The following is a 24668-nucleotide window of genomic DNA, read 5'->3' on the forward strand; positions in this document are numbered from 1 at the left end:
GGCCTCCCGACAAATATGCGGCTTTACATCAGGGTAATTTGGCTACCTGAAAGTCCCTATTGAAGTTTGTGGATTTTGAAGGGAATTTTTATGGGTAACTAATATTCTTTACTTTCAAAGTAATATCACCAGTAGTGAAGGAGATGTCTAACTGCTCATTGCTTTCGTCTGAAATGGGATTTGGAATCAATTCTTCACTGATCTTCCTATTTCACACTCTCAAAGATTCTTGGTTGCTATAATGGAAGATGGAATTTCAGTTTAAATGGCAGGTTGACTGAAATATCATTTTTATTGTTTTTTTCAAAACATTCCTTTATACTATTTCACGTGAATATCTTACACATTTGGCACAATGAGTCTATAATACACTTCCATGATGAATAATTCTGGCATACCTTTGCCAGATGAATCAAAGGACTTCGGGGGTGGGGGAGTTGTGGGGGGGGGGCAGGGGTTTCAACACCACCTTCTCAAGAACAATTACAGGTGGACAATCAATGCCAATCTTGTCAGTGAAGCCAGCATCTGGATAAATGTTAAAAAATAACACTGAGCGACTTGCCTTGTATAGTATTTAAAAACTGGGATAATTTGGCGCAGATTTACTGGTGTATTCAAAGAACAGGTAAGCAAAACAGTAGCACACCACCAGCAACCTGACCTCTGCAATGTTTTCTATATGGGTTTCCTTCAAAGACACATGTGATAGATGAATTGGCCAGTATGAATTACCCCTGGGGGAGATGGTGGGTCAATGTGGAGTATAAAGAGTGGATAAATGGGTGCTTGAGGGTAGGTGAAAATCAGTGGGCCAGAGTGTTTGTTGCCATGCTGTACGACTATTAATGTGCCCTGAGGTTTCTAATTGTCCAGCAGTTTTGAGCTCTTCTCCAGGATGGATCAATGGAATATTTTAAAGTTTTTTTATTAGGGACTCTACTCTTGGGAATTTTGAAATAATGGTCCAGTTTGATACGGCACTTGAGAGCCAGATGAGCTTGGGGCTGGAAGGTTAGGGAAGGGCAAAGGTGAAGATACACAATTAAAACAAGGTTCTATTGCCATATTTTGACACAAAAAATTGTGAAACTTATGGTAAAAAGACACTAATATTTAAGCTTTAAAGCTTGCTATGGCGATTGTGTATGAAATTACAAAAAAATAACTTTGACAGGGGACTTTAGAAAAGTATTCTCATGCCTGTGAACTATTGTACTGAGCAGTGACACCCTGTGAATCTGTTTATTGGGTAGAGAAATATTCTGGAATTAGACGGAACAAACTGGCATACATTTTAGATTAAGATTAAAATACCCAGAAGGCAGACCCAGTTGTAAATGCAGAATTCCAGTCCTAGAGAGTCAAGTTTGTTCAGTTACTCTGCACTAAGTTAACTTGGCTGTCAGCTCCACCTGCAAGGCTACTCCAGGAGTAGGAACCCTAACTGAACTGAATTGTTGAGCCAGCAGCACTTATTCAAGAAGTGCTGGTTGCTGATTTGTGATGACATGCAAATTAAGTCAATGTCCAGCTGTAGTTTGTTAGAAGCACTTGTCTTTAGATTAATTCAACAGCGATTAAGTAGTAACAGTTGAGTGTCTGAGGGACCAGGAGGATAATGTTGAAAACTAATGAATTTGATAATTTTCCCTCTGACCCCACTTTCAAGTCACTTCAGATTCCCTTCTCAAACCACCATCCTTACAGCTAATTTTTTTAGTCACATTTTATTGAGCCAAAAGAAGGAGAATTTCTTGCAGTTGGGCTTTGTGTTGATGATACGCAGGATCCGTGGCGAGCGCCAGACCTTCAATGTACAGTCATCACTGGCTGTGATCAGCATCTCCTGGTCCACAGGGCTAAAAGCCACAGAATTCACCACATCCTCATGCTGTAGCTTTGCCAGGCAGATGTTGTAGTGCCTGTCCCAGATGTAGCCATGCCGGTCCTCAGCACCACTGGAGAGAGATGCACATAGAGATAGCGAAGAACCAGCGGTCACATTTCAGATCATAATTTTCCACTTTAATCCATTGTAGAAACCTAAAGCACAAGACTACACAGTGTGGAACTAGCAGAGCCACCACCTCAGCTCCAGTGACACATTCAGTCCTGATCTTGGGGTGCCTTGTGGAACATAGAAATCTACAGCACAGTACAGGCCCTGCAGCCCACAGCAATGACCCAAACTAATAAGGTCGTCGAACAACTCCCCAGAATTTCCATAATCCTCCATTTTTCTCAGTTCCTATTGTACCTGCCTCCACCACTGTTGCTGGAAGCACATTCCATTCACCTATAACTACTTACTTCTTTCATTCCCCACTGTACTTACTCCCAAGCACCTTAAAGTGATGCCTACTCGTGTTAGCCATTTCAACCTTGGGAGAAAAAAGCCTCTGACCAGCCACACCATTAATGCCCCTCATCATTTTGTTCAACTCTATCAGGTCCTCCCTCGCTCCAAGGCTCTCCAATCCAGGCAGCATACTTGTAAATCTCTGCATATCCTTTCTGCATCATCCACATTTTTCCCCCTAATGAGGTGACCAGAACTGAACACAATATTCCAAGTGGGTTTAACCAAAGTTTTATATAGCTGTAACATTACCTCATGCTCTTGAACTTAATCGCACATTAATGAAGGCCAACACCTTCTTAACAACACCAGTGACCCATGGAACAGCTTTAAGTGTCCCCTGGACATGAACCCCAAAATCTCTCAGTTTATCCACACTGCTCAGTGTCTTCCTATTAACATTGTACTCTGCCTTCAAATTTGACCATCTGAAATGAACCACCACTCTTTTCTGGGGTAAACTCCACCTGCCATTTCTCAGTCCAGCTCTGCAACTCTCCAGACTATCCACTTACTAACCCACCCTACCACTTCATCCAGGTCATTTATAAAAATCACAAAGAGGAAAGATTCCAGAACAGATCACCACAGAGAATTCTTCCTTAACTACATTAGTGCTGCCTCACGCACCCATGATGAGCTCATCAACTTTATCCACTTTGCAGCCAACTTCCATTGTGACCTCAAATTAACTTGGTAACAGTTAGCGAAATGCCTTTACAGCATCAGTGATCTGGATCAGACCTAGGTTCGAATCCCACGCTGTCTGTAAGGAGTTTTCTCCAGGGCTCCAGTTTCCTACCCCCCTTCAAAAATCAAACCCACCAAATTATAATTACCTCAACGACACCTCTCACACACTGACTCCTCCATTCTTCCATCTCTGTCGTATCTCCTCCCAGGTCGAGGTCTTCCATGCGAGATCATCCATGATGTCCCCCTTCTTTAGAAAATGTGGTTTCCCTCTACTACCATCAACTCAGCCCTTACCTGCATATCCTCCAATACCTACATATCTGCCCTGGCCCCCTCCACCCCCACATGCAACAACAGGATTCCCCTTACCTAATAAGGCAGCCTCCACAGCCAACATATTATTCTCTGCAATTACCGACACCTACAATGTGAGCCCACCTCCAGACATATCCTCTCCTCTCCACCTTCCACAGGGACTGCTCCCTTCGTACTCCCTTATCCACTCACCCCTTCCCAGAAATTTCTCCATTGTTATCTACCACTGTGACCGCAGGAATATTAAAATTGCACCCACACCTCCTTCCTCACCATCATTCAGGGCCCTAAACAGTCCTTCCAAGTGAGGTAACACTTGAGAATCTGCAAGAGCCATCTGCTGCATCCAGTGCTCCCATTGTGACCTCTTCTACATCGGAGAGAGTGGATGCTGACTGGGAGATCACTTCGTTGAGTACTTTCACTCTGCCTGTTGTAATAGTGTGGATCTCCCAGTGGCAACCCATTTTAATTTCCTGCCCCATTCCCATGGCGACATGTCTGTCCACCGTCTCATGTACTTCCAAGCTGAGACCACCTGGTATATTGGGGGAACTGCACATCACATTCCATCTGGGCACCCTTCAACCAGATGGCATTAACATAGAGTTCTCTGGTTTCCATTAGGCCACCTATGCCTTCCTCTCTTCCCCATTCCTCTCTCTCTCCTTTCCTCCAGCTCTCCACCCCCACTCTCTCCATTCAGAGAGCTATCCCCTCCCCAATCACATGTCAGCTTTTTATTTCTCTTGTGCACTCCTACTCACATTCACTGATGATCTCTTGCCTCTGGGCCTGTGCTCCTCCCCTGCCCCTCCCCCACCATTTTATTAAGGTGCCTTTCTGCTTTTTGCTCATATCTTCATGAAAGGCTCAGGTCTGAAACAATATTTATGGACAATATCTTTGTCTTTGCTACATAAATAATGCTGGATGACTTGCTGAGTTTCTCCAGCATTTTAGTGTAAACTCCAGCAAAACCACACAGATTTGTGCACTTGGATATCAAGGGTATTTTGAAGCACAGACATTTCTGGCTTCCTCTCTTTGCACTTTCATCCTCCCAGACTATATCCCTTCACACTTTCCCCCCATTGAACTCCATCTGTTGTGACTGTACCCTGCTGCACCATTGCGGGCCTTTCTATTTGCCTAAAACAAGTCCAGTCTATGACAGACTAACCCCAACACTGAGCCCAATCCATCCACAGGCAAATACCAAGTTCTGATGGACCTCACAGTAAAACTGAGGCCAGTATTTCATGGAAATTTTCCAATCCACAGAGACTAATTTATCACAGTATGTATTCACAAAATAAACTCAATTCATCAGAAACATCTGGGGTTTTGCTAGGTTGGGAGAGCTGTTCAGCAGACTTGACCACCAATAGTCTAATGTAGTTGTACTTGCAGAATCGTATTTTTCAGCTCATCATCGGACTTTTCTCCCACAGTTCCCAGAGCACATGCTATCACATGAATACAGACCCACCAGGGGTGTCTACACAGAGTAGAGAAAATAGGAGAGTGCGGCCCTGGGGAGTTTTCAACAGTGTCTTTTAATGGAAATTAAAGTGTTGAATTCCAAAAAACCCATCTCCCATTTCAAAAACAAATTCCTGCCTCTACCTCATCTATCCCTTACATAATTTTGTTTCTAAAAGATCCCCTTTCTTTCTAAATTCGAGCTAGGATGGTCTCAGACAAATCCACCTAATCTATATCTGCATGTAGCCCTATATATGAAGCTTTATGTACAGAGCTCAACTGATCTCCCAACATCCACACCCCTCCTTATACATGGAATCCAGTCAAGCATGAATACTCTCCAGAAAAATCCAATCCATGGCAAACCATTTTCTGATACTGAGCCTACCTTACGGAAAAGCCCAGATATATTCAATGTAGATTTTAGTCTATCAAGTAATCTCTCTAAATATCATTAATTTCCATATTTGACCCAAATCCATCAGAAAACTCTTCCAAAGATCCAATTTATTGTGTCCTTTTACCGCCTCCCTGCTCCCTCTCAAACTTTCCATTCTCCATATCCCACATTTCTAATATCTTATGGATTTTTCTAAAGAGTGCAATCAACATCTAAAATGTAGTGATATAAAAATGTTAATACTATTCTTTTAAGACAATTTAATTTCATCTGATACATATGAATTGGTATCAATCTCTGAATCTTCTTGTAATTGAGCAGCAGTTTCTCATTTGATGAAAGTTGGCTCTCAATCAATTGCTCTGCCCTGGTAATGAATGACCCTCCAGGGGTCCAACTGTGTGCACATGATCTGCAAGCAATGGCTAGCGGCTGAGCTTGGTGGTGTTAGCAATACTTTCAAGGCAAGTTATGATTCTGATACATACTTCCATGAGACATGGCTACCTGATGGTAGATGGGAGAACAGGTAGGAAAAGCACACCCCTCAGATGGAAAGGGTTGAAAGGAACTAATCAATTTACCTGGCAACATAATCCCTACTGACGTCCAAGAAGATGAAGAAGCACTCATCATTGGGAGTGTAAGCTGTGTGTGCCCGCAGAGTCTGTGTTACTTCCTGCATTGTCTTCAAATCAAATACGTGGATATCAATCTCCTCAGCGATGGGTGGAGGGTTCATGGGGTCACTGATAACACAGCCCTTGGGCCACGCACGACTGTTTACATATAAATACCTGAAAGGCAGAACAATGTCATATCAGACCTATGACAGGTTTACTGTCCAAAACCAGGGGCACACACCCAGCCAGAAATTAATTAAACAACACAAGTGGAGTAGGAAAAGGCTGCCAAAACACCTCAATGACACATTTCCAATTAACTTCTGAAACCAACAATTCTAAAATCCAGAATGCCAATGAGTAAACATTCTAATTAAAACTTCTTGTACAAGTCCTAAACAGCCAACCCACAACACATAAAATACGCCTTTTCAAGACACCAATCAAAGTCTAAACTAATCCAGCAGTGGGGTGGGAACCAGAATGATAGAGCTGGTTATTATTCCCTATCCTAATTCAATGTTCACTATGCAGAGGGACCTTGGTCAATGTGAGATCAGTGTAGAACAGGCTTATGTGCTGAAGCTGGATCTTATTAAACAAGTTCTTTAATGAGTACAACTCCAATTATCCAAAAGTGGATTCTCCAAAATCCTCATTTATCCATTTTAAAAAAAAATTCAGATAAATGAGGATATCAGAAACAAATCCGAAATCCTCATTTATCCGAAATTTTGTTGGAGCCAAACTGACCTCAAAGGTTGAAAAAAATTTCACCCGACATGACAATTATCCTCATCTCTCTGCCCTCTCTTTTTCCACTTCTTCTTTACCAACCCCTATTCACTTTTCGCTCCAACTCTCCCTCTCAAACTGCAGTTGGAAGAATCCCTTGTACCAATGTCATCAAGGAGACTGGCCTCCTGGGCAGGAGCAGAGACTTCGGGCTCCCAGGCAGGAGAGGAACCTCAGACTCCTGGGTTGGGGCAGGACCTCGGGCTCAGTGGAATTGCCTCCCCTCCCTTCCTATCCTCTTCCCTCCCTCCCTCCTCAGCACACCAGACACCAACACTGAATCCTCCCCTTGGCTTACTTCCACAGTGTGCCTAGGGGATGATCTGGACTCAAGACCCCAGCGCCGGGAGCTCCGGTGACTGGGGAGATAGAGCCCACTGACTTGCAAGTGACGAAGCCTCCTCGGGGATCAGTAGCAGCGCTGGGTTCACGTTGGGGGTCGGCAGCAGCAGTTGGGTGGTCTCAGTGATCGGCAGTCATGCTGGGTTCATTTCCGGGATTGGCAGCAGCAGCATTTTTATGGTGAGAATTAAACATTATTTTAATGCTTAAAAAGTCTTCCCTTGTTATTTGTTGCTGTTTAAACATTGATACAAGTGATTTGCTGTTGCTGCTAGGCTGATTTAAAAAAAATGACCAGTTATCAGAAAAAAATGTTTATCTGACATAGGCCTGGTCCCAACCATTTTGAATTAATCAGAGTTGTGCTGTACTGGATCTTGTTAAAAATATTTACATTGATAAGTGCCAGGGACCAGATGAGATATACCCCAGGTTACTACAGGAAGAAATTTCTGGGGCATTGCATCCTCCCTGGCCACAGTGGAGGTACCGGAGAATGGCAAATGTAGTCCCCTCATTGAAAAAAGGTAATAGGGAGAATCTTGGGTATTATAGACAGGTGAGTCTTACGTCGTCGGTAGGCAAACTATTGGAGAGGATTCTTAGAGACAGGATTTATGAACATTTAGAGAAACATAGTCTTCCCAGAGATAGTCAGCGTGGCTCTGTGAGGGGAGGTTCACGCCTAATGGGCCTAAATTAGTTTTTTGACAAAGTGACAAATTGATGAAGGTAAGGCAGATGTGGTGCTTTAGAATTTTAGTAAGGCATTTGACAAGGTCCCCCATCATAGATTCATTCAAAGTCATGAGGCATGGGATACATGGAACCTTGGCTGTGTGGATTCAAAATTAGCTTGCCTGCATAAAGTAGAGAGTAGTAGTACAGGGAATGCATTCCTCCTGGGAGTCAGTGATGAGGGGTGTTCTGTGGTGGTCTGTTTTTAGGACGCCTGTTCCTTGTGCTTTTTAGAAATGACCTGGATGAAGAAATGGAAGGATGGGTCAGAAAGTTTACAGATGACATGAAGGTTGGAGGTGTTGTGGACAGTGAAGATTGTCATGGGTTACAACAGGATATTGACAGGATGCATAGTTGGGCAGAGAAGTAGGAGATGGAGTTCAATATGGATATATGAGGTGAAGCATTTTGAAAGGTCGAATTTGAAGGTGCAGTACATGGTTAATGGCAGGATTCTTAATAGTGGAAGAACAGAAGGATCTTGGGGTCCAAATCAATAGATCTCTTTTTTTTTCACACTGTGAACCATATCAACCAAAATATATACAAACCTTTCTCATTAAATATACACAGTGGCATTTTTTCCCTTTTCTCCCCCCTACCTTCCCTCCCCCCTTCCCACCCCCCTCCAAAACCAATAAATATTCAACGTATACAATACAATAAAACCATAAAATAATGTCTTCACACAATGAAAAATAAACAAGAAAAATGTGTCATCTACTTTTACACACTGAATCAAGTCATTCTGTCTTCTTATCATTTTAGGGGGCTGGAGGTCCGAGGCAAGCCCTCTTTGTTATGTTCCATGTACGGTTCCCAAATTTGTTCAAATAATGTAACTTTATTTTTTAAATTATATGTTATTTTTTCCAATGGAATATATTTATTCATTTCATTTACCCATTGCTATATTCTCAGGCTCTCTTCCATTTTCCAAGTTGACATTATACATTTTTTTTGCTACTGCTAAGGATATCATAATAAATCTTTTTTGCACTTTATCCAATTTGAGGCCTAATTCCTTACCTTTTATGTTACTTAGAAGAAAGATCTCTGGATTTTTTGGTATGTTGTTTTTGTGATTTTATTTAATATCTGATTTAGATCTTCCCAAAACATTTTCACTTTCGTACATGCCCAAATTGCATGTACTGTTGTTCCCATTACCTTCTTATAGTGAAAACATCTATCTGATAATGTTGGATCCCATTCTTTTAACTTTTGAGGCGTGATATATAACCTGTGTAACCAATTATAATGTATCATGCATAACCTTGTGTTTATTGTATTCTTCATAGCTCCAGAACATAACTTTTCCCATGCTTCATTTTTTATCTTTGTTTAAATCCTTTTCCCACTTTTATTTAGATTTATATCTTATTTCATAATTTTCCTTATCTTGGAGCTTAATGTACATGTTCATTATAAATTTATTAATTATCATTGTGTCTGTAATCACATATTCAAAGCTGCTTCCTTCTGGTAATCTCAGTCTGCTTCCCAATTTATCCTTTAAATAAGATTTTAGTTGATGATATGTAAACATTGTACCATGAGTTAGTCCATATTTGTATTTCAACTGTTCAAATGTTAATAAATTATTTCCCAAAAAACAATATTCTATTCTTTTGATTCCTTTTCCCTCCCATTCTCTAAAGGAAAGGATATCTATTGTAAAAGTGATTAGTGGGTTTTGTGTCAATAACAATTTTGGTATTTGGTCATTCGTTTTTTTCCTTTCTAAGTGGGTCTTCTTCCATATATTAAGTAGATGATGCAATATTGGTGAGCTTTTATATTGCACCAGCTTTTCATCCCACTTATAAAGTATATGTTCCGGTACCTTCTCCCCTATTTTATCTAGTTCTATCTTAGTCCAGTCTGGTTTTTCCCTTGTCTGGTAAAAATCTGATAAATACCTTAATTGTGCTGCTCTATAATAATTTTTAAAGTGTGGTAACTGCAAATCACCTTGGTTATACTTCTCTGTTAATTTATCTAACGCTATCCTCAGTTTCCCCCCTTTCCACAAGAATTTCCTTATTATTCTCTTTAGTTCATTAAAGAATTTCTCTGTTAAGGGATTTGGCAACGATTGAAATAAGTATTGTATCCTTGGGAAAACATTAATTTTAATGCAATTTACCTTCCCTATCAACGTTAGCGGTAATTCTTTCCAACGTTCTAAGTCTTCCTGCAATTTCTTTATTAGTGGCTGATAATTTAGTTTGTACAAGTGGCTTAAGTTATTATCTAACCTAATACCTAGGTATCGGATTGCTTGTGTTTGTCATTTAAATGGTGATTCTTTTTTAAATTCTGTATAATCCGCATTACTCATTGGCATCACTTCACTTTTCTTTGCGTTGATCTTGTACCCTGATATTTCTCCATATTCCTTCAATTTCTTATGTAATTCTTTTATTGATATTTCTCATTCTGTTAAGTATACTATGATGTCATCTGCAAATAAGATGATTTTACACTCCTCCTTTATTTTTATCCCTTTTATTTTATTTTCTGTTCTTATCAGTTCTGCCAATGGTTCTATTGCTAAGGTGAACAATGAGGGGGATAATGGACATCCCTGTCTTGTTGACCTACTTAATTTAAATTGGCTCGATACATATCCATTTACTGTTACCTTGGCCAATGGTCCATTGTATAATGCTTTAATCCAATTAATATATTTTTGTGGTAGATTGAATAAATAAATAAATAGTTCCATTCTACTCTGTCAAAGGCTTTTCCTGCGTCTAAAGCAACAGCCACTGTTGGCTTCTTATTTCCTTGAACTGCATGAATTAGATTAATAAGTTTACAGACATTATCCACTGTTTGTCTTTTCTTAATAAACCCAGTTTGATCTTGTTTTACTATTTTTGGTACACAATCGGCCAATCTGTTTGCTAATAATTTCGCTCTTATCTTATAATCTGAGATAAGTAGAGATATTGGTCTATATGATGCTGGTGTTAATGGATCCTTACCCGTCTTTGGTATTACTGTAATTCTTACATGAATCTGGCAAGTTTTGTGTTTCTTCTATCTTTAAATGTTTTATAGAATTTTATTGGGAGTCTATCCTCTCCAGGCGTTTTATTGTTCAGCAGCTTTTTTAATATATCCTGTATTTCCTCTATTTCGAATGGTTTTATCAATTTGTTTTGTTCCTCTTCTTGCAATTTCGGCAGATCAATTTTAGCTAAAAACTCTTCTATTTTATCATCTTTCCCCTCATTCTCAGTTTGGTATAATTGTTCATAAAATTCCTTAAAGTTCTCATTAATCTCTATTGCGTTATATGTAATTTGTTTGTCCTTTTTCCTTGATGCCAATACAGTTCTTTTAGCTTGTTCTGTTTTAAGTTGCCAGGCTAATATTTTGTGTGCTTTTTCTCCCAGTTCGTAATACTTTTGCTTTATTTTCATTATGTTCTTCTCCACCTTGTATGTCTGTAATGTTTCATATTTTATTTTTTTGTCCACCAATTCTCTCTTTTTCGTGATATCATCCCTTTTTACTAGTTCCTTTTCTGTACTTACTATCTCCCTTTCCAACTGCTCTATTTCCCGATTGTAGTCCTTTTTCATCTTAGTTACATAATTTATTATCTGCCCTCTAATGAAGGCTTTCATTGCATCCCATAATATTAATTTGTCTTTCAATAAACTCTCTAAATTCCTGTCTTTTAAGTAGCGTAGAGTTTAACCTCCATCTATATATTCTTGGTGGGAAGTCCTCCAGTTCTATTGCTAATAACAGGGGTGAATGATCAGATAGCAATCTAGCTTTATATTCAGTTTTCCTAACTCTCTCTTGAATTATGGGCCGACAACAAAATCATATCAATCCTTGAGTATGTTTTATGCCTACTCGAATAATATAAGTATTCCTTCTCTCTTGGGTGCTGCCTCCTTCATATATCCATAAGTTTCATTTCCTGCATTGATTTAACCATAAATTTGGCTACTTTATACTTTTTGCTTGTCTTTTGTCCAGTTTTATCCAACATTGGATCCAAATTAAGGTTAAAATCCCCTCCTATCAATATATTTCCTTGTATATCTACAATGTTCAAAAAAATATCTTGCATCAACTTTTGATCCTCCTCATTTGGGGAATATATATTTAGCAAATTCCAAAATTATGAGTATATCTGACACTTTATCATTACATACCTCCCTGCTGGATTTATAATTTCCTCCTCCATTTTGATTGGTACATTTTTATTAATTAATATGGCTACACCTCTAGCTTTTGAATTATATGATGCTGCCGCTACGTGTCCTAGCCAGTCTCTCTTTAATTTGTTATGTTCCACTTCAGTGAGATGCGTTTCCTGCACAAATGCTATATCTATTTTTCCTTTTTTCAGTAAATTTAATAACCTCTTCCTTTTAATTTGGTTATGTATTCCATTAATGTTTATAGTCATGTAGTTCAATGTGGCCATCTTATATCTTGTTCACACCTCATTTCCGCTTCCTCACCACCACCATCCCCCTTTTCCCCATTTTCATCTCTCAGTTTTCCCTTTTTAAACTCAATGTATGACAACACATTTAAAACATAAAATACTCCAACAATTCCCACACCCAATATTACCTTAACCCCAAATGCCCCCCCCCCCCCCGAGTTGCCCCTTATCCCTTGCCGGACAACCTCAACTCCCCTTTTCATTTGGATTGCGATCTTGTTCGCGTGTCAACTGATTTCGCAGTGACGGTTATTCTCTCCCCCCCCCCAAAAACACTTTTTTTTAATACACACAGGTAACAAAGCTCTCCTTTTTTTTCCCTCCTTACTTCCTTCTTTCCCTTCTCTTTTCCCTCTTTAGTTCTTTACATATACATTGTTTTTACATCTTTATATATACTTCATCGCCGTTCTTCATTCTTATTGCATCCCTTCATCTCTCCTTCTGTCCTGCAAACGCTCTGCAAATTCTTGTGCTTCCTCCGGATCCAAGAACAGTCTGTTTTGCTCCCCGGGTATAAATATTTTAAGAACAGCTGGATGTCTTAACATGAATTTATAACCTTTTTTCCATAGGATCGATTTTGCTGTATTAAACTTCTTCCTCTTCTTTAAGAGTTCAAAACTTATGTCCGGGTAAAAAAATATTTTTTGACCCTTGTATTCCAATGGTTTATTGTCTTCTCCAATTTTATTCCTTGCTCGCCCCAGTATATTTTCTCTTGTCGTATATCTCAAAAATTTTACGAAGATGGATCTTGGTTTTTGATGTGTCTTTGGTTTCGGAGCTAGTGTTCTGTGTGCCCTTTCTATTTCCATTTCTTCCTGCATTTCTGTCATTCCCAGGACCTTCGGGATCCATCCTTTTATAAATTCCTTCATATCTGTGTCTTCTTCACCCTCCTTCAGGCCCACTACTTTTATGTTGTTTCGCCTACTATAATTTTCCAACATATCAATTTTCTGAGATAACAACTCTTGGGTCACTTTAATTTTTTTTGTCACTTCCAATTTTCCTCTTAAGTTCTTCACTTCCATTTCTACAGCCGTTACTCGTTCTTCCACATTTTCTACTCTTTTCCCTATTTCTGTCATGACTAGTTCTAATCTTTGCATTTTATCTTCTGTTCTTTTCATTTTTCTTTTAATTGCACTAAATTCTAATGACAATCATTCTTTTAATGCTCTCACTTGTTCTTCAAAAAAAGCTTTATCTATATTCTGTCCATCTGTTTTACATTCTATTTCTCTGTGAAGATCTTGGTCTTCTTCTTCTTCTTCTCTTCTTTGTATCTGTGTCTCTTCTGATTTTCCTGATAAGTTGCTTGTATCACTTTGTCGGGCCTCTTCTTGCTGGGCCTCTTGCTGTTGGTCCTCCACTTCTGAGCTGCTCATCTGTTGGGATTCCTGCTGCTGCTCCTCTTGCCGTTCACCCCGTCAACTTTCTTTCTCACCTGGTACCTCACTCCCTCTCCTGGCGCCTTCCTCATCTTCCAGCTGAGAACCCTGGTGTCGGGGGTCCCTCAGCTGGTCGTGCTGTGGTTGTCCGCTCCTCGGCTAAGCCCCCCTCCCATTGGTGTTTTCTTTGACCTTTGATTGCGCAGTTGCACACTTTTGTTTGGTTCAGAGAGCCATTTTTGCAGTCCATCGGTCGGGGGGTTGCAACTCCGCAGGGCTGGCACCAACCTCGGAGAATGGACGTTTTTTGCCATCGTGGCTCCCTGTTCCTTCGTGCAGGTAAGGCCTTTTTCTTTCTTTTCCAGTGACTTTTCTTTTTTTCCAGTTGTTTTTACTTTTTCCTTCTTGGGTGCCATCTTCTTTCTCTTCTCTGCAACTTTATCTTCTATTTCTTATATTTTATATTTGTTGAACTTTGTCTTTTCTTGACTTTTATCTTTTTTTCTGGAGAGGGGTGGTTTTACCCTGCCGGCCACTACTTCATCACGTGACTCCTCCAAATCAATAGATCTCTTGAGGTTGCTCTGCATGGTAATAGGGTAGTGGAGAATGTTTATGGTATGCTGGCCTTCATTAGTTGGGAGATTGAGCTCAAGAGAGTGTGGTAACATTGCAGCTCTATAAAATTCTGGTTAGACCAAGCTTGGAATATTGTGTTCACTTCTGGTCGCCTCATTATAGGAAAGATGTCGAAGCTGAAGAAGATGCAAAGGAGATGTACCAGGATGTTGCCCGGATTGGAGAATGTTTTTTAGAAGGCAAGATTAACAAAGCTGGAGCTTTTCTCTTTGGAATGAAGAAGGATGAGAGATGACATAATCGAGGTCTTTCAGACCAAAGGAACTGCTCACACTAATCATCTGAGAATCTCATATGCACAAAACAAAATCTATTTATTTATTTATGCAGATGATATGCTTGTTCTGCATATGCATTGTTTGCCTGTATGTGTGTTATGTCTGGTTATGCGTCTGCATGTTTTTCACCAAGGACCAGAGAAAACTGTTTCGTTGGGTTGACCATCAGATGATAGTAAACTTGACTTGGCCTGACTTATGAGAGGGTGAACAGCCAACAATTTTTTTTTCTGGGTGACCATAGCAAATACCATGGGACAACTTTTTAAGCTCAATTGAGGAAAGTTTAGGTGAGATTTCAGGACTTTTATTTTACAAAGTACATTGTTTGGGGTGGTGGTGGAGGCTGGTACAATAGAGACATTTAAAAGACTTTTAGGCAGGCATGTGGTTGCCAGTAAAATTGAGGGTTATGGGTATGAGGTGAGGTAGGTTTAGATTTTTGAGTAGATTTATATAGGTCAACACATCATGGGCCGAGGACCTGTAATGTTCTATGTTCTAATCATATATTTGTTTAAAATATTTACATGCATTGATGAAGGGTTGAATTTTACAGAGATGTAGGCAGTGAGGCATTTGTGCACATCTAAGAGGCTGACCCCTTGTTCAGTGGTGCAGGGTTTCCCCCCTTTCTGGGTGGTGGTGGGGCCCAGAGACTCAGCTCCAGATGATGGCTGGTGTGGTAAAACTAGATGGACTGTGATGAAAACTGGCCAAGTTACTAACCTATGATCTGGAGACAGACCCATCCCAATGATGTGACCATGGACATCAATCGTGTGGTCCAAAGGATCGAAGAATTCATTGGAGCTCCGTTCTTCACCCAGTACTGGTCCTGTTGTGGTCATGTGATGGGGCAGAATTTGCTTAATACCTGCAATTATACCAAAGTTTACAATATCAGGAAATAAAAAAGCACATCTCCTTTTATGAGTGCCTCCAAAAACTATTCATACAGGGGGGTGGATGCATGTTGGACTGTGGACTAGGGTGGGATTGACATGAGGGTAAATGAAAAGCACAGTAGAGTCAGGACTGTAGTTTGGACTGATTCAGGGAAGAGAGGAGTGAATTACTAGCATGTTCATGTCCTGGTTCCAGCATTCCTTTCAGTGTAATGACTTTTCATACAAAGTCCATATCATCAATCTCTCCTCCTCAGATTCCTCATTTGCATCTACCTGGCTAAGGATCATGAACAAGTGGGACTCCCTCCTAACACCTTCCCAAAAAGCAGACAACAAGAGTTTGTGTATGGCAGAAATAGCCCTAACCCCACTGTCCCACACCAACTGTCAGCTCCCTTATAGTGATGGATACGTAAATCTATCAACCTCTAAGCTCAAGGTCTTACTTGGAACACAGAATTTGAAAGATTCGCTATCCTTTCATTGAATAAATATTTCCATAATTCAATCCTAAAACAGCTGAAGCTTCTCAGAGAGGTTGCACCACCAAGCTGATCAATACCTCCCTGACAAATCCCTTCAAAACTCCTTTTTTTCCACTGACAACATCTCTAATTCTTGCAAATCTCGTTGCAACACATCCCAGACCAAAAGAGCACAGTGGTTGGCACAACGTTATTACAGTGCGAGTGACTTGGGTTTAGAATCTGTCTCTGTCTGTAAAGAGTTTGTACGTTCTCTCCATGATCTGTGTGGGTTTCTTCTGAGTACTCCAATTTCCTCCCACCCTCCAAAGACATATGGGGATTGTATCTTAATTGGTGTATTTCGGTGGCATGGACTTGTGGGCCAGAAGGGCTTGTTACCATGCTGTTTGTCTAAATTTTTTTAATTAAAATTTTAAAAATTAAGATATGGTGCCAAACAGTGATCAATTGTTTTAAATCTTCTGATGATGGGTTATGGATAAGAGGGCAGGAAAGAAAAGATGAGATATTGGGGGGGGGGGGGGGGGAGGTAGCTCTGTGAATGCTGAGGTGGATGAAAGGACGTGGAGGGATGGGGAATGAGAGACAGGCAATAGGAGGAGAGCTGGAGGAAAGAAGACATAGGCACAGGGAACGAGAGAGACACGGGGAGGGTTGTGAACCTAACGGAAACCAGAGAAGTTGATAATAATGGCATCTGGTTGGATGGTGCCCTGACAGAATATGAGGTGTTGATCCTCCAATTTGTAGGCCATCTCAGTTGGGCAGTACATGAGACCATGGTCAGTCATGTCCCTTCTGCTATCAGATTTCTGAATGGACAATGAACCAAGACACTACCTCACTTTCTCTTCTTTTGCACTAATTTATTTATTTATTTTTTAATAGTGTATTAAATGCAATGTAATTTATAGGAATTCTTGGACCTGTAATGCACAATACTGCTGCCGCCAAACCACAAATTTAGTGACGTGTTCATGACAATAAATTCTGATTCTGATTGTAGTTAACAATGTAGTTACCTTTTGTAACAATTTTTTTGCAATGACCATTTCAATTAGTCTATAGAAGACACCATTCCACAGACGATGCTGTAGCTTTGTCACTTTACTCCCTCCTGACACCTGGAGAATGAAGCCTCATATGCCAGGCTGCTGTTCACTGACTTCAGCATGGCATTTAACACGATCATTCCCCAGAGGCTGATGGAGAAGCTATCGTTGCTGGGACTCAACATCCCTCTCTGTCACTCGATCCTGGACTTCCTAACACAGGGGTCCCCAAACATTTTAGACCATTGACCCCTTCAGGGGCCAAGAGGTCACTCATCAACCCCCAGGCATGAAACAATATTTAATTTATTTATTTGTACAGCTGAAATACTTGTCCTTTATGTATACTTTTTTGTCTGTATGTGAGTTATGCCTGGTTGTGTTTTGCACCAAGGGCTGAAGAACGCTGTTTCATCAGGTTGTACTTGTACAATCAGATCATAATAAACTTGACTTGCTTGTTTTTTAATGATGGCGAGTGGTGTGACTTCCAAGGGGTGGAATGTAGTGTGGATGGTCATGTGACCTCTCTGTCAAGAATCTGGTAGGGAATGTAAATTGTGGGGAATTGTGTGACCTCTCTGACTGGAACCTAGTCAGAAGTTGCATCACCCGCCAATCAAAGTTAGACTGTGCCCACCTTAATGTACACCTGACCATTGGCCACATAATAATCTAGTGATTACTTGGGCTGGACCCTCCAGCTTACTGTACGATAGTCCACCACATGCAGTAACTCTTTCTGTTTTGCTCTTCGTACAGCTGTAGATAGCATCTGAGCCATGCCCATGATAGACAAGGAATGGCAGGTAGTATATTGCACTCCTTAGTTGTGATATAAGTCTGTATAAACATTTGCTGGTATCGGTAGTGTTATGTTTGATGTAACTGATTATCCTGTGATGTGTGATTGAGAGTACGAGTGTGTTTTCCTTGGTGTGATCCCCTTACGTGTGTTTTAATAAAGATTATTTCTGCATTCAGCCAATGTCCAAACCTGCTATTCTTTGAACGCACCAAACTTTTTCCTTCCAACACAACACTGATAACGTGGCTACAAGAATATGTTAGAGGCTACGAATCCAACAGCGAGTAACACTTGTAAAACCCCAGAGCTTATCCATTATCTACAAGGCTCAAGTCAGAAGCACTCCCCCCTTGTCTGGATGAATGCAGATTCAATGACATAAAAAGATAGGACAAAGCTGACTGCTTGAGGCACAGTAGCAGCAGTTTATATCAAGATGCACTGCAATTCCTCAGGCAGCATTTTCCGATCCCACCACTAGAAGGACTAGAACGGCTCGAGCATAGGAAAACCATCATCCTGACTTGAAAGATATTGCCATTCTTTCCCTGTCCTAAACAGCATTTGTGGGCACCTCAAGGAATGCAGTGGTTCAGGGCAGCAACTCATTACGATCTTTTCAAGGGCAAACTACAGATGGTTCAGCCTGCACAGACCACATCTATTGAATAACTAAAAAAAATTAGGTTGCCAACAAAGTTATTGTCACAGAGCAGTGCACACAAAAATGGCCCTCACCACATGCATAGTGATCTTTTATTCCATCTCCACTCATCTGATTTACCCACATTAGGTCTGCATCTTTCTAAGTCATGGCTACTCATACAGTGATTGTATCTGATTCTACCACCCCTTCTGGCAGTGAGTTCCAGATAACAACCACTCCATGTAAAAAAAAAAGAAACACGCGAGATCCCTTTAAAAGTCCTTCCTCTCACTTTTTTTTTCCTCTGATTTTCTGCTTTTTATCCCTTGTACTTCCCACAGAGCTTTCTGTTATTTTATTTTCTATGAAGCCTCCCCAAATCTTTCTCAGAAAATACACTTTTCTCAGAAAATACCTTTAAACCTGCTATTCAAATTGTTACCAAGATCCAAGACTGACAACAATGCTGAATACATTATCTTGGAGCTGGTGCAATGTGTGAAACTTACCTATCTGATGGGGAGTATAGGTAAGGCTTCCTGTGGTGAAGATCAAATACTTCTTGTTTTGAGCTGTCTGATGTTCTGACAAGATATCAGTGTCTGTATGCTTCATCTTGGTTTGTAGAAAAAGTTCTGCCACTCGTGCCTCCAACTGCTTCTCATCTATCAGGGGCTGAAGACCTTCAGAGAGAGTGCTTACTTCCACCTCTGCACTATCCTGAACACCAGCCGTGGCCTCGCTCATGCTCTGCTTCGGTTTGTTACAACATTCGTCCTCACTGTCACTGCCAAGGCTAAATACCCGGGGGAATGAACTGTGTCCTTGCTCCTCAAGGTCCAGCAGAAGGTCAGGGGTGTTGTGTCTGCTGCAGTCTGCCACCATGACTGTGCGAATGGTGCTGGCATTCCGATTCTGTAGCTGAAACAGTCTCTTCACCACATTTATGTTTTCTGATTGAATATCCTAGCATGTAGGAAGGCAGAGAGTACATCATTAGGCACAAAGATGATAATCTGCTCACACATGATAAACCACTGTTACCTTAAATATACATCAAACCGTGGAACACCATTGTGACAGCTGAACATTTGAAAGAAAAGCTGGAAACATCCATCATGTCAACTAACAGATTCAGTTCAGAGAATGAGTTTAAGTACATATCAATGATCTTTCATCAGAACAGGAACCTGATCAGAGATTTTTTTTGTGAACAGTGGTTAGATGAAGGTCAAAGAAACAGCAGAATTGTGGTGGAGAGGGATCAGTTGAGCTTCTGCAGAAACACAGACCTGCAGATTGTCACAGTGAATGATGGACATGTCGAGGGGCTGAGGGTAGGATGCTAAACCTCAACTCTTTACAAAGCATCATCCCCCTCTCTTCCCAGTAATTAATCTGGTTAATTTTAACTTTACTCCCTCTCTCACAAGACCTGTATTTCAGATATGCTCGTAATAATTAAAGTAAATCTTTTCAATAAAAGCCAACACATAGTTTGGCCTCTAAATTGCTTGCTATACCTGCATTAACTTTCAGTGACTTGGATCTTTACAGCACAGAAACAGACTCTTTGACCTAACTCATCTATGCCAATCAAGTTGTTTATCAAAGCTGGTCCCACTTCCTGCTTTGGGCCCACATCCCTTTAGATCAGTGGTTTTCTAACTCCCCCCCAAAAATCACATTCCACTTTAAGCAATCATTATACCATAAATGCTCTGTGATTGGTAAGAGATTGCTTAAGGTGGTATGTGAGTGGGAAGGGAAGGTTGAGAACCACTGCATGGGATATCATACAAACTCCTTACAGACAGTGTGGGATTTGAACTCTGGTCCCAATCTCTGGTGCTGTAACACCATTGCACTAACATCTATGATAACCTTGGCTCTCTCTGTGTGATAAAGGTGCCCCTCAGGTCCCTTTTAAATCTATCCCCTCTCACCTTAAATCTATGACTAGTTTTAAACTCCCCTACCCTAGAAAAAAATGACTCTTCATCTTGGCTCCTCATTATTTTATAAATTTCTTTCAGGTTACCACCTCAGCCTCCTATGCTCCAGAAAGAAAGGTTCCAGCCTATCCTTATAACTGAAGCCTGATAATGTGCTGTTGTGTTTTTTTTTTGCACCCTTTTCAGCTTTGTTACATCTTTCCTATAGCTGGGCAACCAAAACTACACACAATGCTCAGCAACATTTTGTATAGTTGCAACATAACATCCCAGCATTTGTACTCAATGCCAAACCGACGAAGGCAAGCATGTCAAATGCTTTCTTCATCATCTGACTGGTTGTGGTGCCATTTTTATGGAATTCTCCACCTGTATCCCTAAGTCTCTCTACAATGCTCTCCAAAGTCCTCCAATTCACTGTTCAAGTCCTGACCTGGTCTAACAACTGAAGTGTAACACTTCTCACTTGTCCCAGTTAAATTCCATCTACCATTCCTTAACACATTTTCTCAGTTCACCTACACCCTGTTTCAAATGTCTGTCCCATTCCCTTGCTGGCATGCCTGGCCATGGTCTAATGCACTGTCAGACTGAGATCACCTGCAAATTGAAGGAACAATACCTTGTATTCCGTTTGGACACCCTCCAAACGGATAGCATTAACATTGGCTTTTTCGGTTTCCATTAGCACCCCCCATCCCTCCCTATGTCTCCTTTCCTCTGTCTGTCTGTCTGTCTCTCTCTCCTTTTCCCTCTTGTCTCCTTTCACAGAGCCCCCCCCCCCCTCAATTCTTACCTTTCCTCTCATCATATCCAATTAACTCCTTTTGTCTGTTGGTCTGTACCCTTCTCCCTCACATTCTTCCCTTTTCACCAGTCTTTTAATAGAGGTGCCCATCTGTTTTTTACTCATACCTTGAGGAAGGGCTCAGGCCCAAAACGTTGGTAATAGATCTTTACCTCCTATGGATACTGTGAGACCTGCTGAGTTCTTCCGGCATTTCTGTGTTTTCAATCTTCACTGTCCATTATTCCACTAATTTTAGTGTTATCCACAAACCAACCATTTTAATTACATTGATATTCCAAGTGACAGAGGATCCCTCATAGATTCCTGTGGCACCATGTATCACAGGCCTCCGATCCATCACTACCACCCTCTCACTCTTACCATCAAGCCAATTCTGTATCCAACTGGCCAGCTTACATTGGATCCCATTTCACTGACAGAGATGTGAACAACTGAACTCCAGAACCAGTCATCAATCCACGCCTGCATTAATGCAATGGGCAATTTTGTTTGATAATCACTTGTGTAGAAACTTTTGCTGATCCAAAAATATCACATCAAATGATTGACCTTTATCTATTTTTCTAGTTATAATCTGAAACATAATTTGCCTTTCATAAATCTACATCGACTCTGCCCAATTCTAGCAGTATTCTAAATGCTCTGTTATCATTTCCAGCAGTTTCTATCATTCTTATGACAGGATAATGTGTTTTCTCTTACCATGGAAGGTGCAGGGAGCTGAGGAACAACAATGAGAATATCCCAAGGTATTTCTCAGGAGAGATTGAAGACCAGAGGAAAGGAGAGACTGAGAGCAGGAGTTGCAGAGAACCATAGGTTGGAAGAAAAGATACAGCAAAAGATGGAAATCATAGTCACAGTGTCACACAGCACAGAAATAGGCTCAGTTCACTGTCTGTGCCAATTCACAAACTTTAATTTTACACTAATCTGACATGTATTGTCATTTAAATCTCCCCCAGATTCTCTACTACATACTAGGAACAATTTACATCTTTGAGATGTCGGTGGAAACTGGAATACCTGGGGGGTGAACCCAGGTACTCACAGGGAGAACATACAAAATCTCAATATAAGACAGCAGTGGAAGTCAGAATTGAATCAGGGTCATGAGACCTGTTATGCACCACCTATAATAGCTGTGCCATTCGAAGAAATTAATAAGAGTATTAAAGAGAGGTGCACAAGGGTGGTGGGGCGGATCGTAATGGCGTAGGAGAAGGAGGTGGAATTACAACTCTTCGGGGGGATTAAAATATTAAGCCTGAATTAAAATTTGATTTTAAATTTAAACGATATTAAAATCCTCTGGAGTCTATCTAGAAGCTGTTGAACATGGCAGCATGAGGAAAGAAAGCTGTAAAAGAGAAGAAAATCATAAGTAAAGATGCTAAAACAAATGGAGGAAGAACGGCCTAACTTGCAGTTGGAGCCTGGGCCTCAAGTTCCGAACCCTCTGCAAATGACTCGTGTGATGACAGCTTATTTCTAGCCAAAACCAGCGCCACCTCCTGAGGACACCGGCGAAGATGGTGCTAGATTGATCCAGACCTCCATTCAAGAATATACTGACCTTATCTGCATGCACAAAGGTTTATTTCCATGCATGCCTGAAGAGGAAGATTATGCATTGGAATGGTTGCTCCCTAGCACCATCCGCAGCAGTGCTGGTGGAGGAACTACAGGCAGATATACTGTCAAGAGTACCTGCAGTTTTGACAGCTGGTGATCAAAAGAAGGGAGATCAAGAAGAATCAGATGAAGATGAAGATGATCAAGAAGTTGGAAAAGAAATACCCGGAGGTTTGAGTTTTGGAAAAAAGAACCAAATATGAAAGATCTTTACATACTAATAATGGATCACTATGAAGTTATAAGGGCTGATGTTAGAGATGATATGAAAGAAGTTAAAACTGAAATGTTGAGGTGTGCTTCAGAAGTGAAGGAAGTTAAAGCAACAGTTCAGAATTGATTTGGATCTGAAGAGAGTTAAAAGCGATATGGATATTCATAATGATAGAATTGAAAAAGTTAAAAATTCAGATACACTCTGAAAAAAACAGAGGATATGTTGGAAAATCAAAGTAGACGGAACAATGTTAACATTGTCGGACTTAAAGAAGATTTTGAAGGAAGTGGCGATCCTGTGGAATTTTTTTCAAAAATAGATTCCTGGAATCTTGGGAGAAGAAAATTTTCCAAATGGAATTGAATTGGAAAGGGCTCATAGAGGTTTATGAGGAAACCACCGCCAAATCAACCACCTAGAGCCATATTGATTAAATGTCTGCGATATCAAGATAAAGAGAAAATTTTAAGATTGGTGGTCCAGAAAGCTAGGCAGAACATAGGACCTATGGTTATTGATGGAAATTAAAATGTTCTTTTATGTGGATTTAAGAAAACAATTCAATCCAGTGAAGGCAATTCTTTGGAAGAAAGGCCGTAAGTTTACTTTTAGATTTCCAGCTATGTCAAAGGTGCTTTTGGTGAATGAACGGCCTAAGTTTTTTATGGATGAAGAAGCACAAAGATTTACAGAATCACTTCCTACTGTTAAGGAAAAGCAGCAAGAATTATTGAGTTTAAGTCCTGAATGAGAAATTCAAAGAGAGGTGCTGCAGATCCAAATTATACCAAAGTTATGCCGAAGCAGATTGCAAACTGTCAAAAGGAGTCTCAGTTGCAGACGGAATCTCAGATGGAAACATCTTTAAATGATGATGATCAAATTAACGTGGCCCTTGAAGTAGCAGGTGATTTATTATTTTCTAATGTGTAATTAATTAATTCTTCCCCTATGGGGGGATGGATGTTCTTCCTTGCTTGTCCGAATCATTAAGCACCATATCGTGGCTGGTGCCATGACCCGTATGGTGGAAAGAAATAGTGCTGTTATATTTTTATTCAGCACTCTTTGGGTTTTGTTTACATAGTTTTTTAAGTATTTATTTCTCTTTTGTTTGGTTATTAATGGAATTTTCTTTTTTTAATTCATTTAAGAGACAGAGATGTACACAGAAGTCAGTTTGAGATGACAAAGAGACCTGGGAGAATAGAATTGGAAGAGATTTTTGATTTGGGATAAATGGATGATAAAAAAAATTTCTTTAGTTTTCATATTAATGGGATAAATAGATAAATTAAAAGGAAAAGAATATGAAGTTATGCATTTTTATAAGAAACTCATTTGACAGAAAAAGAACATTCTAAATTAAAAAGGGATTGGGTGGGCCAAGTTATCGCTTCATCTTTGAATTCTACAGCAAGAGGAGTGGCTATATTAATTAAAAATACATTATCATTAAAAAATTTTGATACTATAATAGATCCTGTGGGGAGATGTTTTGATTAATTGTCAGATTTATTCTGAAATGTGGGCACTTATGCACCAAATGTAGATGATGAAAATTTTATAAAGAATACTTTTTTACT

At 40.2% G+C, this 24668-nt stretch overlaps 1 protein-coding gene across 5 annotated transcripts in view; it reads right to left on the bottom strand.

The window, feature by feature from the left end:
* Positions 1-273: 273 nt before the first annotated feature.
* The window catches only part of LOC138762014 (F-box/WD repeat-containing protein 5-like), a 62718-nt gene continuing 38323 nt past the window's right edge, over positions 274-24668 (bottom strand). For all 5 annotated transcript variants that reach the window (XM_069935184.1, XM_069935176.1, XM_069935204.1 and 2 more), the window contains exons 6-9: positions 18974-19430; positions 15289-15436; positions 5846-6058; positions 274-1961 (exon numbers count right to left, since the gene is read on the bottom strand). In XM_069935184.1, the coding sequence (XP_069791285.1) occupies positions 1724-1961; positions 5846-6058; positions 15289-15436; positions 18974-19430 (1056 nt within the window). In that variant the 3' untranslated portion in view covers positions 274-1723. The remainder of the gene's footprint in view (positions 1962-5845; positions 6059-15288; positions 15437-18973; positions 19431-24668) is intronic.

This window comes from Narcine bancroftii, chromosome 1 (genome assembly GCF_036971445.1).
Source record: "Narcine bancroftii isolate sNarBan1 chromosome 1, sNarBan1.hap1, whole genome shotgun sequence".
Taxonomy (NCBI): Eukaryota; Metazoa; Chordata; class Chondrichthyes; order Torpediniformes; family Narcinidae; genus Narcine; species Narcine bancroftii.